General features: G+C 58.5%; 4 protein-coding genes across 4 annotated transcripts; 2 read left to right on the top strand and 2 right to left on the bottom strand.

The window, feature by feature from the left end:
• Window positions 1-537: 537 nt before the first annotated feature.
• Window positions 538-2,660, bottom strand: EHS24_000390 (uncharacterized protein; the record flags this gene model as incomplete). The annotated part of the gene is made up of 4 exons (XM_028616223.1): window positions 538-1,820; window positions 1,857-2,186; window positions 2,230-2,325; window positions 2,420-2,660. The coding sequence occupies 4 exons, from the start codon at window positions 2,658-2,660 to the stop codon at window positions 538-540; spliced, it is 1,950 nt and encodes a 649-aa protein (XP_028480080.1).
• Window positions 2,661-2,878: 218 nt separating this feature from the next.
• On the top strand, window positions 2,879-5,090 carry SHY1 (surf-like protein; the record flags this gene model as incomplete). The annotated part of the gene is made up of 4 exons (XM_028616224.1): window positions 2,879-3,204; window positions 3,258-3,688; window positions 3,729-3,831; window positions 4,919-5,090. 4 exons carry the CDS (start codon window positions 2,879-2,881, stop codon window positions 5,088-5,090), a joined length of 1,032 nt encoding a protein of 343 aa, XP_028480081.1.
• A 1,134-nt stretch (window positions 5,091-6,224) lies between these two features.
• Window positions 6,225-7,831, top strand: EHS24_000392 (uncharacterized protein; the record flags this gene model as incomplete). Its single annotated transcript, XM_028616225.1, has 4 exons — window positions 6,225-6,250; window positions 6,403-6,558; window positions 6,811-7,030; window positions 7,136-7,831. The coding sequence occupies 4 exons, from the start codon at window positions 6,225-6,227 to the stop codon at window positions 7,829-7,831; spliced, it is 1,098 nt and encodes a 365-aa protein (XP_028480082.1).
• A 276-nt stretch (window positions 7,832-8,107) lies between these two features.
• EHS24_000393 (uncharacterized protein) lies at window positions 8,108-13,331 on the bottom strand (the record flags this gene model as incomplete). Its single annotated transcript, XM_028616226.1, has 24 exons — window positions 8,108-8,247; window positions 8,290-8,375; window positions 8,415-8,538; window positions 8,579-8,745; window positions 8,782-8,867; window positions 8,913-9,159; window positions 9,195-9,265; window positions 9,305-9,506; window positions 9,557-9,669; window positions 9,708-9,913; window positions 9,950-10,376; window positions 10,421-10,734; window positions 10,773-10,999; window positions 11,038-11,247; window positions 11,286-11,398; window positions 11,436-11,722; window positions 11,762-11,879; window positions 11,924-12,024; window positions 12,062-12,155; window positions 12,202-12,508; window positions 12,547-12,553; window positions 12,616-12,885; window positions 12,928-12,944; window positions 12,991-13,331. 24 exons carry the CDS (start codon window positions 13,329-13,331, stop codon window positions 8,108-8,110), a joined length of 4,275 nt encoding a protein of 1,424 aa, XP_028480083.1.
• Between the last annotated feature and the right edge of the window lie 151 nt (window positions 13,332-13,482).

Genomic DNA, 13,482 nt, shown 5'->3' on the forward strand with positions numbered 1-13,482 from the left:
AAGGGGCAGGGGAGGAGTCGCGGCCCTCCGCGCCACAGTTATCCTAATTCCTGTAACACAATCCGTCGCCGGATAAAGTCTGTAAACCGGAACCAACGGTCTATATGCAGCTACATGTGTACATGGAAATAAATCTACACAGTGCAGATAGCGAGGAGGAGGTGGCTAGCCACTCTACACGACCTCTGAGGTGATGGGAAGGTGAAGCGGAGCGACGTGCTCCGCCCCATGCTCCCTTCGCCCCACGGCCACACACATTCACCGGCACGCCGAACAACATCCCGCTGTCGGACCGCCATCGGCCGTCGCTGATCGCCGAAACCATGACGCGATGCTGCGAGGCCGCCATCTCAGGTGCGATGACCTCTCGGGTCTGGAAGGATCGACGCGGCGCCACAAACGGCGCCACAGGTAAGAGCGCGCACAATCCAGCCAGCCTACCAGCAGCAGCGTGGGCTTGGCGTGGCGAAGCTAGACTGGGCCAGATGGCAGTGACAGTCGACCTCGTTGCACCGATGATCCAGCTCGATAGGTCGCCTAACGCTCCAGCTCAAGGATACCTTGGGCCTCTCCCCACTCGAGCGCCTCCTCTACAGCCCACTGGCCCACTCGCTCCCACCGACCATCCCACGCTTTTAGCCGGGCCGCGATGGTAAGCGAATTGAGGGGGAGGTTTGAAGAGCGCCCGGTAGACGCTGCTTCTTTTGCCTGAGAACGCTCGAGGCGCGACCGGAATGTACCATGAGCGCGTTCACGCGCAGCTGAGACCACGGGGACGAGAAGAGGTGCGAGCAAGGCGGCAGGCAGTGGCAGGTATCCAGCAGGCGTCACAGCGGTGGACACCTGCACGACACCGCCCTCGATGTGGGCATCGCGGATAGCCCACTCGGTGAGCGTTCTCATCTTGGACTCGCGTTCAGACGAGGAGAGCTGGTACGTGCCCTCCTTTAGGCCACGGGCTTTGCGTCTGGCCACAAGCTGGTGGTCCAAGGTAGTGGTCTTTCCGAGCTTGACGCGTTTGCGGCGCTCCTTCTCCTCTACTCGAGCTCGATTGTCGACAACGCGCTCAGCAAGATCGCGCAATAGAGCGACAGCGAGGAGGGAGGGTACCGTGAATGGATGTAGGGCTGGTTCAGCGACGAGGGCCACGCTGGAGCTATCGCGGTCGCGGTCCACACGAGACTTGAAGGTAGCAGCCATAGGGGTCTTGTCCTTATCGGGAGAAGGAATATGTGTGGGTTTAGCTTCCTGCTGGCGTGCGGCCTCCCGCTCGGCCTTGGAACGAAATGTTGGGCGTGGAGTAACTTGAGTCACTTGAGTCACTTGAGTCACTTGAGTCTCACGAGACGCCGTCGGGTATGACGAGAAGACATCGCTGTCGCGTGTATTGGGGAGCTGAGACGTCTTGCTAACATCCATGTCGAGCCGTTTGGCAGTGTGCGCCCCATACTCGGGGAACAGAACCTGCAGTGCCGGGATGGGTGCAAACAGGCTCATCCCTCGCGTCGCTGCCTTGACCATTCTTGTCGTCTCCTGCGTCATGTGGTCCATCATGTACCGCTTGAACGTGCTCTCGGTGAGGAGTTTGGAGCTAAGCTTGGCAGGGTCGACCAAGTCGGGTCCAAAGGCATCATCGTCGTCATCCTCTCCCCAGTCGGAAGACGCGATGCTTGACATTATCGACTTTGCTGGGGAGGACTTTGCGGGAGACGTGCGGGACGACGAGGGAGCAGGCATGTTGAAGGGGCGCGAGTACAGAGTGTCGTGCAGCTCGGTGACATGTGCGAGATGGTAAAAGTGGTCATCAGGATCGACGACGCCTGCAGTCAGTTGCAGAACACATGTTGTTGACTCACTGATAAGGCCAGAGCCCGACGCTTCATCGACAATGACCTGTCGCACCCATTCTGTTGGTCTGCCGGGCTTTTGCCGCCCCCACTCGTCCACGCGGCCCACAACTCTAACAGTGTCACCAACGCGAATGTCAGGGCGAATATACATCTTCTCAAGCGGTTTAGGAGGAAGAGCTGTACCAGTCGCCTTGAGTGCAGCATTGCGTTCACGGCGAGAGCGGAAGGTTCCCCCTGCATGAGATGCGGTCGGGTTTTGCTGTTTTGGAGCGGCCGCTTCGCTTTGAGCGAGACGGACAGTAACCTGCAGGACGGCTATTCCGTCGCCATCGTCCACTTCAAGGTTAGCTTTGGCCGTTATGGGCTAAGGCCAGCTTACGAGTGACTGTCGTGAATGCGTCCTTGTGATCGACACCTGCGACCCATCCATAAACCTCGATAACCTTGCATGGGAAATGGTTGAGGAGGAAGACGTCTGGAGACAGGCTGTCAGCTCAGTTACCAACTTTCAGGGAACAATGTAAACAAATGGCCCTCCACCTTGCGGCTCTGTGAACCAGTCCACTCACCCCGGGCCGTGCGCTTCACCACGCCATCATCTGCTTCAAGAGCGCAGAGATTGAACACGTCGCTCACAAAGCACTTGGCTACAGCCTGTGGGCGGTGCACCCATGCTTGGAGGCTTGAGAGGGGAGGAAGGTCTGCCGCGGGATCGGCGGATGTTGACGCGTACGGTACCGAGCGGAGCTTGGAAGTGGTGGTGTAGGACGCGTCCCTGTGTCGCGGTGGTGTACGTGGCATTGGGGCCATCGCGTCAGTCATGTCGCTGTCGCGCGGCCCCAAGGGAGCTCCTGGGTATGAGCGAGGTGTGGGTGTTGAATGAGAAGGTGGAACAGAGGAAATCACAGCCCTCAACAGAGCCGGGCAAACCGCCGCCCGGAATCAAATATTCCGAACAGTCCAGTCATCTGGACGTCGTTAGTGCGCGTCCCGATGATGCAAACTGGTCATCTACCCAACTCCTGGACATGTCCAGACCATTCGCATTCTTCTCAGCGCTCCGCTCAACACTGCCAAAGCGGCCCTTGGCTAGCAGCGGCTTTGCCTCGCGCTTTGGCGCCAACGCCGGCGCCGGACCGAGCCGTAATGCGTCACACCACTCTTCGGACGTCGTCGGCGGTGGTATCGTGTCGACACTCTTCCGCCCCATCACCCTCATTCTCATCTGTGCGCCTATCCTGACAGGATACCTCGGCGTGTGGCAGATACAGCGTCTCAAGTGGAAGGTCGCTCTCATCGAGGAGGTGGATCGCAACCTCGCCAAGGACCCCATGGTCCTCCCCGCTCAGATCAAGTGAGTTGGAACGCACTTGTATACATGTGGCCGCCGCAACTGACCCACGCAAGCCTCTCCGCTCTGCCCGACTTTGCCTTCCGTCGTGTCCTCCTCCGTGGTCGGTTCACTGGCCCCGCCCTTCTCCAGGGCCCTCAAACCCGTGAGGGCGTCCCCGGCTACCATCTCATCCTTCCGTTTGACCGTTCCGAGAGCGGCGGCACTACGATTCTGCTCAACCGCGGCTTCATCAAGACTGCTGTGGGTGACGAGGTCCGTACCGGTGCCCGTCCTGTTCCAGGTCTCGGTCCCAACGGCGAGCCCTCGGAGGAGGTTGTCATTGAGGGCCTCGTGACCAAGGCGGACCCCAACGCCAAGTCGACATTCACACCCGACAACAAGCCCAATGAGAACCGCTGGTACTGGAAGGACATTCCTGCCATGGCTGAGGACGCTGGTGGTGAATCCCGCAACTTCCAGCCCGTTCTCATTGATGCGATTGACCGTGAGTAAAGCGGACGCAGGTCGACAGCTGACGCTTTCAGAAGGAGATGTCCTCGCTTCGATCCTCATGAAGCAGGGCGAGCCCGTTGGTCGCTTGAGGGAGATCGAGCTGCGCAACCAGCACATGACCTATGCCATCACCTGGTGAGTACTAGTCAGGCCCCGCAAGTGCAACACGTTGTCGAGCGTTGCTTTGTTGGCGAGCTTGACCGACTTCACTCTGCTTCTGCCACTGACGCTCCAGGTTCTCTCTCTGCGCCGCGACGTCGGTCATGCTTGGCGTTATGCTTGCCAAAGGCCGTACGAAGAAAATCACGCAGCCCGCACGTCGTGCATTCAATGAACACAGGCGTTAGACCATGTATGCATTACCTACTCAGAGATCGGAGGGTTTAGCAGTTGGCCGCTCGGAGCAACCCGCCACAGGCCACAGGGAACTGAGGCGACGCACACGAATAACAGGGTCTCCATATTTAATAGAGTGGCGACTGGCACTGCTTGTGCGTTGGAGAAACGCATTGAGATCGTTGGCCACGTCGATTCTTACATAGTTTTGGCAAGGCAGCGTGTGAAGTATCGGAGGCAACACTGTCGGTCTCGTCAACTGTGGTCAGAGATCCACCTGGTAGTGTGCATTTTCAAACCAACGGCAAACACACAGACTATCACCTGGCAAGTCCGCGCTGGCACGATATTGCACGATAGTGTGAATGAGCTGGGTGGATAACCGGTAGGCAATCATTTGTCACATCGACTCTACCAAGGAATGGCAAGGTAGTGTGAATTAACTGGGATGGTCAAACCAACAGACTCAAACTGATTACGTCGAGTCTTGCATGATATTGCGAGGTAGCAGTGCACCACAGCTTTTAATGGCATGGCTCAGAGAATCTCTTGTGAGCTGCTTATAGAGACCACGGAAGAACCAACTGCTTTACCGCTGGCTTTCAGCCCGTGTTTATATGGCAGTCTTCTTCCTTACGTGCGTGTGCTAGATGCAACTGGCTCTGCAGCAGAGAAATGCTGTTAAAACCGTCGGTGAGGATAGTCTCATGCGTATCCTATCTTGCGGTGACAGCAGCGATCTGGCCGGTGTGGACCGCCGACACACTAACCTCGCGACTCACCTTCGAGCCACTACACGTACATCGTGGTCCAACTCGCTCATTCAATTATCATCGTTTTTGCCCAACAGCATGGTGACCGACCCTTGGCCAGCCCATTTCACCAGGTCCAAGGCTCCCTCAACCCCTGTACTACCCATCCAACAACTGTCTAAGCCTTTCGACGCGCCAGAATGGTCGCAAGGCATCTACGACGGCAAGGTGAATGAGATTGTCGGCGCCGTCAACCTCATCCCTATGCTACAGGCGGACATGCGTCGCGCTCAGCTCGAGCAATAGCACAGGTATGTGTATCCTGGTCTGCCTGTTTCTAACCCCAATACACCAATGCTTGCAATGTGGCGCGCGTCCTCAACGTCTGAGTCAGCGAGCCGCACCATGCCATCGAGCCGTTGTGCCACAAAGCCGACCTACGCTCACACCACACTATTTATAAGGTGGCGATCTTGATATCCTCAGGAGGGTATTCGAGCGACAGCTGCTCAGTCGACGATGATGCAGATATATGCAGCAAGGATGTGGTAAAGGCAGGATCTGGGGATGAACTCTGCACAACGAGAGATATCTATGTGGTCGTAATAGTGAGGGACTGGCCTAATAGGAAACGGACCGTGACGAATATATTAACACTCGACACCCGTGAATAACAAATCGCAAACAGGGGAGGCCTCGTGTCCGAATCCTCGGTCCCCGTACGCTCTGTACATTCTAAACTCGCAGCCTCTGGGCCCTACTGGCCTCTTGGACTGTGTGTATTGTATCTGGCAGAACGGTTGTCTTCCCCGTAAGGTTGTGAGCCTGCCTTCCGTAGCACCCAGGTGCCGCCAATTTATCAGCGACAGGATGCCGCGATGCCGAGAGGCGCCAGCTTGAAATAACGCCACCACCGTCATGGCTCCCAGCTCTCCTTGCCAGTCCTCGTCGGCCTCGTCGTCGACGGCGTGATTGATAGCGACCAAGCCGTCCAGTACACAGCTAGTTAGGGGCGGAGGGGGGTGCTGGGGGACCTCGAAAAACTAGAGGGTCAATGCCAATGCCGTGCCCTCCACAGGAGGCGACGTTGGCCCGAGCAGCAAGCTCGGCTCAGGGAGGATGCCGCTGCACCGCCGCTAGTCAAGAGTGCGAGCATGTCTCACGTTGGGCATTTAGACAGTTCGAAGACGATGAAGACGCTTTGGGAGCAGCAGCTTGTATGACTAGCCGTTACTTGCTGGGGGTGATACATTGATAAAAGGACGAAACGGGAGCGATGTGTGTGCGGAACCGCTGTCTCCCGTTCTGACTGATGATACCCGATTCCGATCAGAGATTGATTGCCACCATATCAACCTTAAGGGACGCACACTGACGCAGTCGTCGCTCTCTCCTTCACCCACTTCACGACGCGTGCGACATCGTCACTCTCTGTCCACCATGCTCCTCCCCACGCGCTTATTCAAGTGAGTCACAACAACCCCGCACTGCATGGCAAGGGGCATCTGCGCACTGCATGCTGGGTGGGGACCTGGCAGCGCAAGTCCGGAGGCACAAGCCGCGGGGCTGATAGCACACTTTCTGTTCCACTCCCCTCTGGCCCCAGTTAACAACGCAGCGTCACCGGCGCGTTCCTCTATCCGGCGTACGCGAGCTATAAGGCGCTCTCCCAGCGTCCCGCCCAGCCGGTCGAGCTGGAGCGCTGGCTCATGTACTGGGCTCTCATCGGCGCGTGGACCACCGCCGAGGGTGTCATAGGCTGGTTCTTGGAATGGTAAGTTTCGCTCCCGGAGTCCCCCTTTCCGTTTGCCACCCGGCCACCTAAGCGAAGACGTGTCCTCCAGCGCATACCAAGCGCCAGTTATGGCCATGGTGATAGCCGGTGGGCGTGGTGTGAGAGGTGTACAGCCAGTGTTATTGTGCAAGCCCGCCTTCCATTTACCGCGGTGACTGCCGGATGACGTCCGCGTGCAGCCCACTTCCATCTAATCTGCACCCTCCGCTACGACCAACACTGACCCCGCAGGATCCCATTCTACACCATCTGCAAGACGCTCGTCTTCCTCTACCTCGCGCAGCCTGGAAACAGGCTCGGTCCCTACCTGTACTGCAACGGTCTTGCGCCCCTCTTCGCTGAGAACGAGGGCGAGATCGATGCCTTCCTCGGCAGCCTCTCTGGCCGAGCCACCAACGGTGCCCGCGGTGGCCTGTGGTGGATCTGGGACCAGGCCAGGCGTGCTCTCGGGGTACGTTCATCCCAGTGTTCGGGGTCGACGACGGCAACTCTGTCCCCCAGACGCCATCGTCGCCGACTACCTTCATGGACTTGAGCTCGTGCTGACGGCCCACAGCTCTCGCAGGAACAGGCATCGCAGCTGTCCAACGCCGCCGGTCTCCCGCAGCCCCCGGCTTATCCTGGCATCGGAGCCGGTCGTCCCGGCGCTGGCTTCCAGTCCGGTGCTGGTGCTGGTGTAGGTGGTGCCCCTGGTGCCCCTGGTGCCCCTGGCACCCCGGCGTACGCCCAGCAGGCATTCGGCCTCGTCTCCAACCTCGCGACGCGATACATGCCCTCGGCCCTCGGCGCAGTGTATGCGGCCGGAAACTCGTTCAACAACGCGGGTAACCCGGGATCTGCACCAGGCTCGCGTTCCGTCTCGAGCTCGTCCACCTCGCCCTTCCCCGTCACGCCCGGCACTTCGTCGCTGTCCTCGTCGACCGCTACCGCCCGTGGCTTTGACCTCCCTCCCATGCCCTCTGTCCCCTCGGGCGCTATCGGCGTGTCCTCCTCCAGCAGCTCGCGCACTTTCTCGTACGCCACTGACGAGTCGGGGTTGACGGTCACGAGCCGTACCGAGGCCCGAATGCGCACGTCGTCGCGCACTTCGTCGGACGGTTCGCTCTCTGGCGGCTCCAACTCGCTCGCCGCGTCCGGCTTTGCCGAGATCCACCCTTCCGAGGCAGACGGGGCCGAGGGTCTTGTTCCGCACGCTCGCCATTCGAGCTCGAGCTGGATGCGCTGGTCCAAGGAGAAGGAGAAGGAGCAGTAAACCTGGGGGGGGGGGGGGGGGGGGGGGGGGTTGCTGACTGCAGTGTAGTGTGAAGTTGAGGCCTGCGTGTTATACACTGGTCCAACACACATGGGCACATGGATATCTACCGCGTGTACAGTACAGTACAGAGCAATGTATGAGTAGCATCCAGAGGTCGCGGTATGAGTAGCACTTGAGATATGTGTGGAATTTGCGATATATATATGTGAGTGCGGGGCGTGCTGGGATCCCCTCCTCTTCGTCCTGTCGTCCTCTTCTTGTTCCCCCTCTCACTCAGTCCAAAGTCTTGCGGCTCAGCACATTGCGGATCTCGCGGTGCTGGAAAATCCAGCGAGTGAAGTCGGCCTCGTCGATCGGCGTGCCCTGCTCCTTGGTCTCGAGGAGGAAGTTGGCAAGCACAATCACCATACCATCTGTGTGGGTCAGCAATGGCGCAGTGGAAACCGACGACCTACATCTGTAGAGATAGTTGACACCTTGGTGCATGAGCGTCTTGTGCTTTTGCGATCCAGGCTCCGCGGCTTCGGCCTTGAGTTTGAAGCTGGGCAGGGTTAGCTGGTATAGTCTCGACGTAACCCACTCGTAAACGGCCTTGCGCAAGTTTTGCACACCCTCCATCTGGTTCATAATCTTGTCGGTGAGACGCTTCGCCTGCTTGCCGTGGCTGAGGACCGTGACGAGCTGGAGAATGGTCTTGTATTCGCCTGATTGTCAGCTACCATTAGCCTCAAATGTCAAGCTCACCATTGAGGAACTGCGACGAGTCTTGCACGTCTCCATCATCCTCAATGCCGTCATCCTCCTCGTCCGCGATGCCCTCCTTGGTCATGTCGCCCTTGACAATAGTGGCGATCAAGGAGGCGACACTCATGCCGGTCGTGGTACGGCCACGGCCCATCTGGCAGTTGAAGCTGGCAGGTTAGCGCTGGCAATCAAACGTCACCTACACAAAGTCTGTGCCTTCCTTCAAACCCTTGACCACACGCTGGACGAGAGTCTGCATCGTGGCCGGCAGAGGGGCCTGTTCATCGGTCTGTGGTGTCAGCTTTACCGTCACTAGGGGCGACATTTAGCTCACAATAGCGACGCGGAAGTAGTCGACGTGGTAGTCCTCGCGCATGACCTGCTGGTACAGCTCCTTGGGGGTCATGACGTCGTTTTCGGACACCTCCTCCCAAATAGGGATAATGTCATAGACGCCGGGCTTGGTCTCCACCTCGTCGTGGAGGAGCATCTTACCGCCCATGAGGCGGATCTCCTTGAGAACTTCCTCCTTGAGCTGCGACTCCATGCGCTCGACAACAGCCGCAGTCACACCGGTAGTTCTGGAGAGTCAGCTTGCACCTGGTCGCCAACGCACTCAATGTTGACAATAGGCCTGTCAATAAGTCGCAGGACGTGCGGGCGCGAGTTGACGTAGAGCACGGGTTCCTGTAAAGCTGTCAGTTTGGGCTCCCTACGTTAGCTCACCTCGCGGAGCGAAGTCCAAAGGACCTTCCTGTCGCCACCAGGCGCGCAGCCCATCTTGGTGAGGGCGTTACGCAAACCCTCGGCGCTCGGCATACCAGTACCGTACACCCAGCTCTCCTTGGCATCCTGATCGTGGCTGTCCAGGGGGATATTCTCGAGCACAAGAGGAGCTTGGCGGTAGTTGGCAGCACCGTCGACGCGTCTGAGAGTGGTTAGCGAGTATCTTCCCTGTACATAACCACAACCACATACTCTGGCAGACTCTGCTTCTGCAGACCAACAAAGTAGTCCGACTTGAGAATCGTCTGGGCTGAGAGAATAGCTCCAGTACGGCTGGCGACAACCTGGGCCTCTTCGTCTTCGAGCTGGAGCGCGTCAGCGATGTTTGTGTTAATAGACTCACCGCCATGCCGGTGGCCGGGTCCGCGCGCTCAATGGGCATCAAGCTCGAAACGCCGCCAGAGCGGAGCTCCTGTTCGAGAGTCTTGAACACGGGGCGGTGCTTGACAAACGACTCAAACGAGAAGGCCGTCTCGTCGTCAGGAACAGTGTCGTCCAGGTATGCCTGGAAGACCAAAAGGTGGAAGTAGCGCATGAGGTGGTGCATGCCTGTTTGTCAGTTTAAGGTCTCATACGTCAACTTACCCTTCTCAATTGCGCTCTGCCTCTCTTCGGGAGTCTTGGCCTCCTGCGCTTGGTCACGGAAGTCCTCAATAGCGTCACGGAGGTTGAAGGCAGCCGATGTGCTGTCAATAGCCTCGTCGACAACACGCTTGACCTCGAGACCGTTACGAATGACACGCAGTGCGCTGTTAATAATCTGCCAGCTGATCTTGGACTGGCCCAAGCCAGGAAGACGACGGCGAGACATGTCGCGACGACGCGGCGTAGTCGGAGGATGGGCGTTTCCGGTGCGACCAGCCCGGTTCTGCTTGAGCCAGCGCTGGATGAGGAGAACAATGACGGCAGTGTTGGAGCTACGTCCGCGACCAAGCTGGTCGTTGAGGATGATGGCGGTCTTGTCCAAGTCGATGGACATGCAAAGGTCCAAAAGCTGAGTGATATCGTGGAACTGTGGCAGGTTAGAGATGGGGTCCACGTGCGTGAGGAACCTACGTCAGGCGAAGACTCCGAGGTGATGGGGACACGCTGGAACTGCAGGTCCACCTCGGTGGCATGGGCGGCAACATCGTCCATGACGTCGCGAATCGACTCGACGTCGTGCTTGTTGACCTTCTCCCAGAGGGGCACAACCTGGCCATCGGCAGCTTCGGTGTGAAGGAGAACACTGCCTTGGAAGGCAACCAGCTCGTTGACAACGTCGCTCTTGAGGCGTTCCTCGAGAACCTCAAGACGGGCAGACGAGACACCGGAGTAGTCGCGCATGTTACGCAGGGCCGTGGTGTCACGACGAAGACAGTAGGGGGCACCTGGCTGGGTTAGCATGAGTTGTAGTACCTGCACCCACCGTTGATCATGACCAGCGGCTCCTCACGCAGGCAGACCCAGACCACCTTGGTAACCGCAGGCGAGCGCTCCTTGACAATGTCCAAGATGGCCGTGATAGCCTCCTGCGTCGGCTGACCAGTGGCGTAGATAGAAGTGTTGAAGACCTGGCGGAAACCGATGGCGCCGCGGACGCCGTCGGTCGAGGCTGCCGAGTCGGCCACCCACAGGTCGCGCTTGAGAAGAGTTCTAATGGGTTAGCAGGTAAGTTGGCATCGCAAACCCACGATGCACGGAGCATAATGCCACTGCGGTTCTTGACGACATGCTCAGCCCACTCGTCACCGAGAACCTTGCCTCCCTCGAGATCAGACTGGCCCTTGCGGAGGTCACGGCGGTCACCGAGGTCAAGCGACCTGGAAATGACACTGAGGTCATTGGCAGGAGCAAAAGCGAACAAGCGGTCGCCCCATCGGCGACGGAGGATCTTGATTTGGCTGAAGAGTTAACCCATATCATGAATGCCCTAACTCACTTCCAAATCTCGGGACGGGCCTTGAGCCACGAAGAGAACTTGGCTCCCGAGCTCATGCCCTGGGGGTGCTCTACGTAGGCAGCGAAGACGATCAAGTCAAAGTACTGCTCAAGCTGATTGTTAGTTTACACCATGATCCTGTTAACTCACAGAGCGGACGGCACGGTCGAGGTACCCCTGGCTCTGCTTGTCATCGCGCGACGCAACGCTGTACTTGATTCGGTTCTCGATGACGTTTTCGCGGAGGTTGACGACAGCGTCACAGTCGTCAATGATCTGGTCGACGAGGGCCTTGATCTCGCGGCCGTGGTCGAGGCTGGACAGAAGCGAGAGGACGATCTGGTAGTTACCCATGTGCGCACGGCGCAAAGACTCGAGGAGGTTGGGGTGGGACGAGAGGAGGTCGATGGCCGCGGTGGAGCGACGCGAAGGAAGACCTGGATGTTAGCTACAAGGAACGGGGAACCTCAGCTCACTCTTGTCGAGCATGCTCGTGACCTTCAACAAACTCTTGTTCAAGGTCTGCTGCTGAGTCGCCTGCTGAAGGAACTGGACAGCCTGCGACGCGGGAGCAGCGGAAGCTCCGGGGATAGGCTTGTAGGTTAGCAGATGTTTGCCAACGCCAGGCCCAGACCTACAGTGGCAAAGCCCGAACCAGCTGCCGGGAACGGGTCCTCAAGGCCACGCTCCAGGTACTGTGCCCTGCGAACCAGCAGAGCGGCAACCATGGCAAAGGTGGCTGTACAGGTTAGTAATCGCTAGGTGCAGTTACCTACTTCGGACAACACCCATGCCACAGTTGAACACGAGCGAGGTGGTGAGCGGGTCAGTGTCCTTGAGCCCCGAGACGTAAGCATCGAGGTAGTTGTCCTTGGCTGTCAGCTTTGGGTCCGTATGACCGTACTTCAAAGCTCACCTCGATAGGCCTGTCCGGTCCAACAGGGATACGGTTATAGTCGACCCTCCAACCTTCCTTGCGGAGCTCATCATAGACCTCCTTCGGGGTACGAATGATGCTCTCATCGACGGACACCCACGTAGGGACGATTTCACCGCCCTGCACCTCGTCGTGGCAAAGGATCAGGCCTCCGTAGCGGCTAGCCTCCTCGAGGATATCGAGCTTGAGACGGCGCTCGATATCCTCCAAGTTGGAGGCACGGTCTGAGAGGTGGAGGGTTTGAAGGGGAGCAGAAGCGTCGCGCAGCACATATGGACGGGAGGCGCTGTGGCGTGAGTAACTGAGTCAGTGCGGACAACCCACATGTAGACTGTGAAAATGTCAGCGATAGAGTCACACGACCACCAAGCCCCCTCGCAATCTCGTACTCACCAAGGGTCTCCTCACGGGTACTGAACCAGATACACTGGCTCGACTCCAGCGGCGTCGTGGACGGGCGGCGACGCATGACCAGGGCGTTATCTCCGGCAGGCTCGGGCTTGTGAGGCTGGCAAGCGAGGATGGTCAGGATCGACTTGAGGCCTGGAACGGTTGGCTGTGCGACGCCGTAGACGTTCAGACCTTCCTCGTCAGGAGCACGGAAGTTGGGAGCACCCTGGACATTGAGGTCGAGGTCGAGAGCGCGACCGGTCGGGTAGTGGTCTGTTGTTAGTTGACAGGCAAGGGATGTTGACTGCTACACACCAGTCTTGAGAATGAATCTGAACACTGTCAGCTACAATCTTCAACGAGCCGAGAACAGCTTACCCTCGACCAAGAACACCTCCAGAGCGGCGCTTGACGACACCATCGGCATTGGCACGAAGTTGCTGGGCGCGCCCCAGCGTCTTTCCCCGGCGAGAAACATTTCCAAGAGCAGAGCCGACGGCAGACATGTCGGTAGACGACGAGTTGCTGGGGCGGCGGGCAGTAGGAGTGGGTGCAGAGGTGATGGACGCGGGTCCAAGAGGGGAAGGGCGGGAAGGGAAGTGGGAGTGGGAGTGAGAGTGAAGAGCCTGGACGTTACCGTTGTGGTGACTCTGCTGGTGGGGGTGGTCGCCGGCTGAGAGGGAGCGGGGCGGTGGCTGTGGTGGTGAGTTTGTAGACATTGTGAGATGCGAGGGATGGGGATGAGAGATGGAGAAGAAGAGAGACGCGGCACTCGTTGGCAGCACCGACGCTGTGGGTGACAGCCGGCCGAGGCAATCGGACATCAACAGAAATGGGCCCCGCGGACACTCCCGCGGCATTGGCACCAAA

This window comes from Apiotrichum porosum, assembly GCF_003942205.1.
Source record: "Apiotrichum porosum strain DSM 27194 chromosome Unknown scaffold_1, whole genome shotgun sequence".
NCBI classification, from domain to species: domain Eukaryota; kingdom Fungi; phylum Basidiomycota; class Tremellomycetes; order Trichosporonales; family Trichosporonaceae; genus Apiotrichum; species Apiotrichum porosum.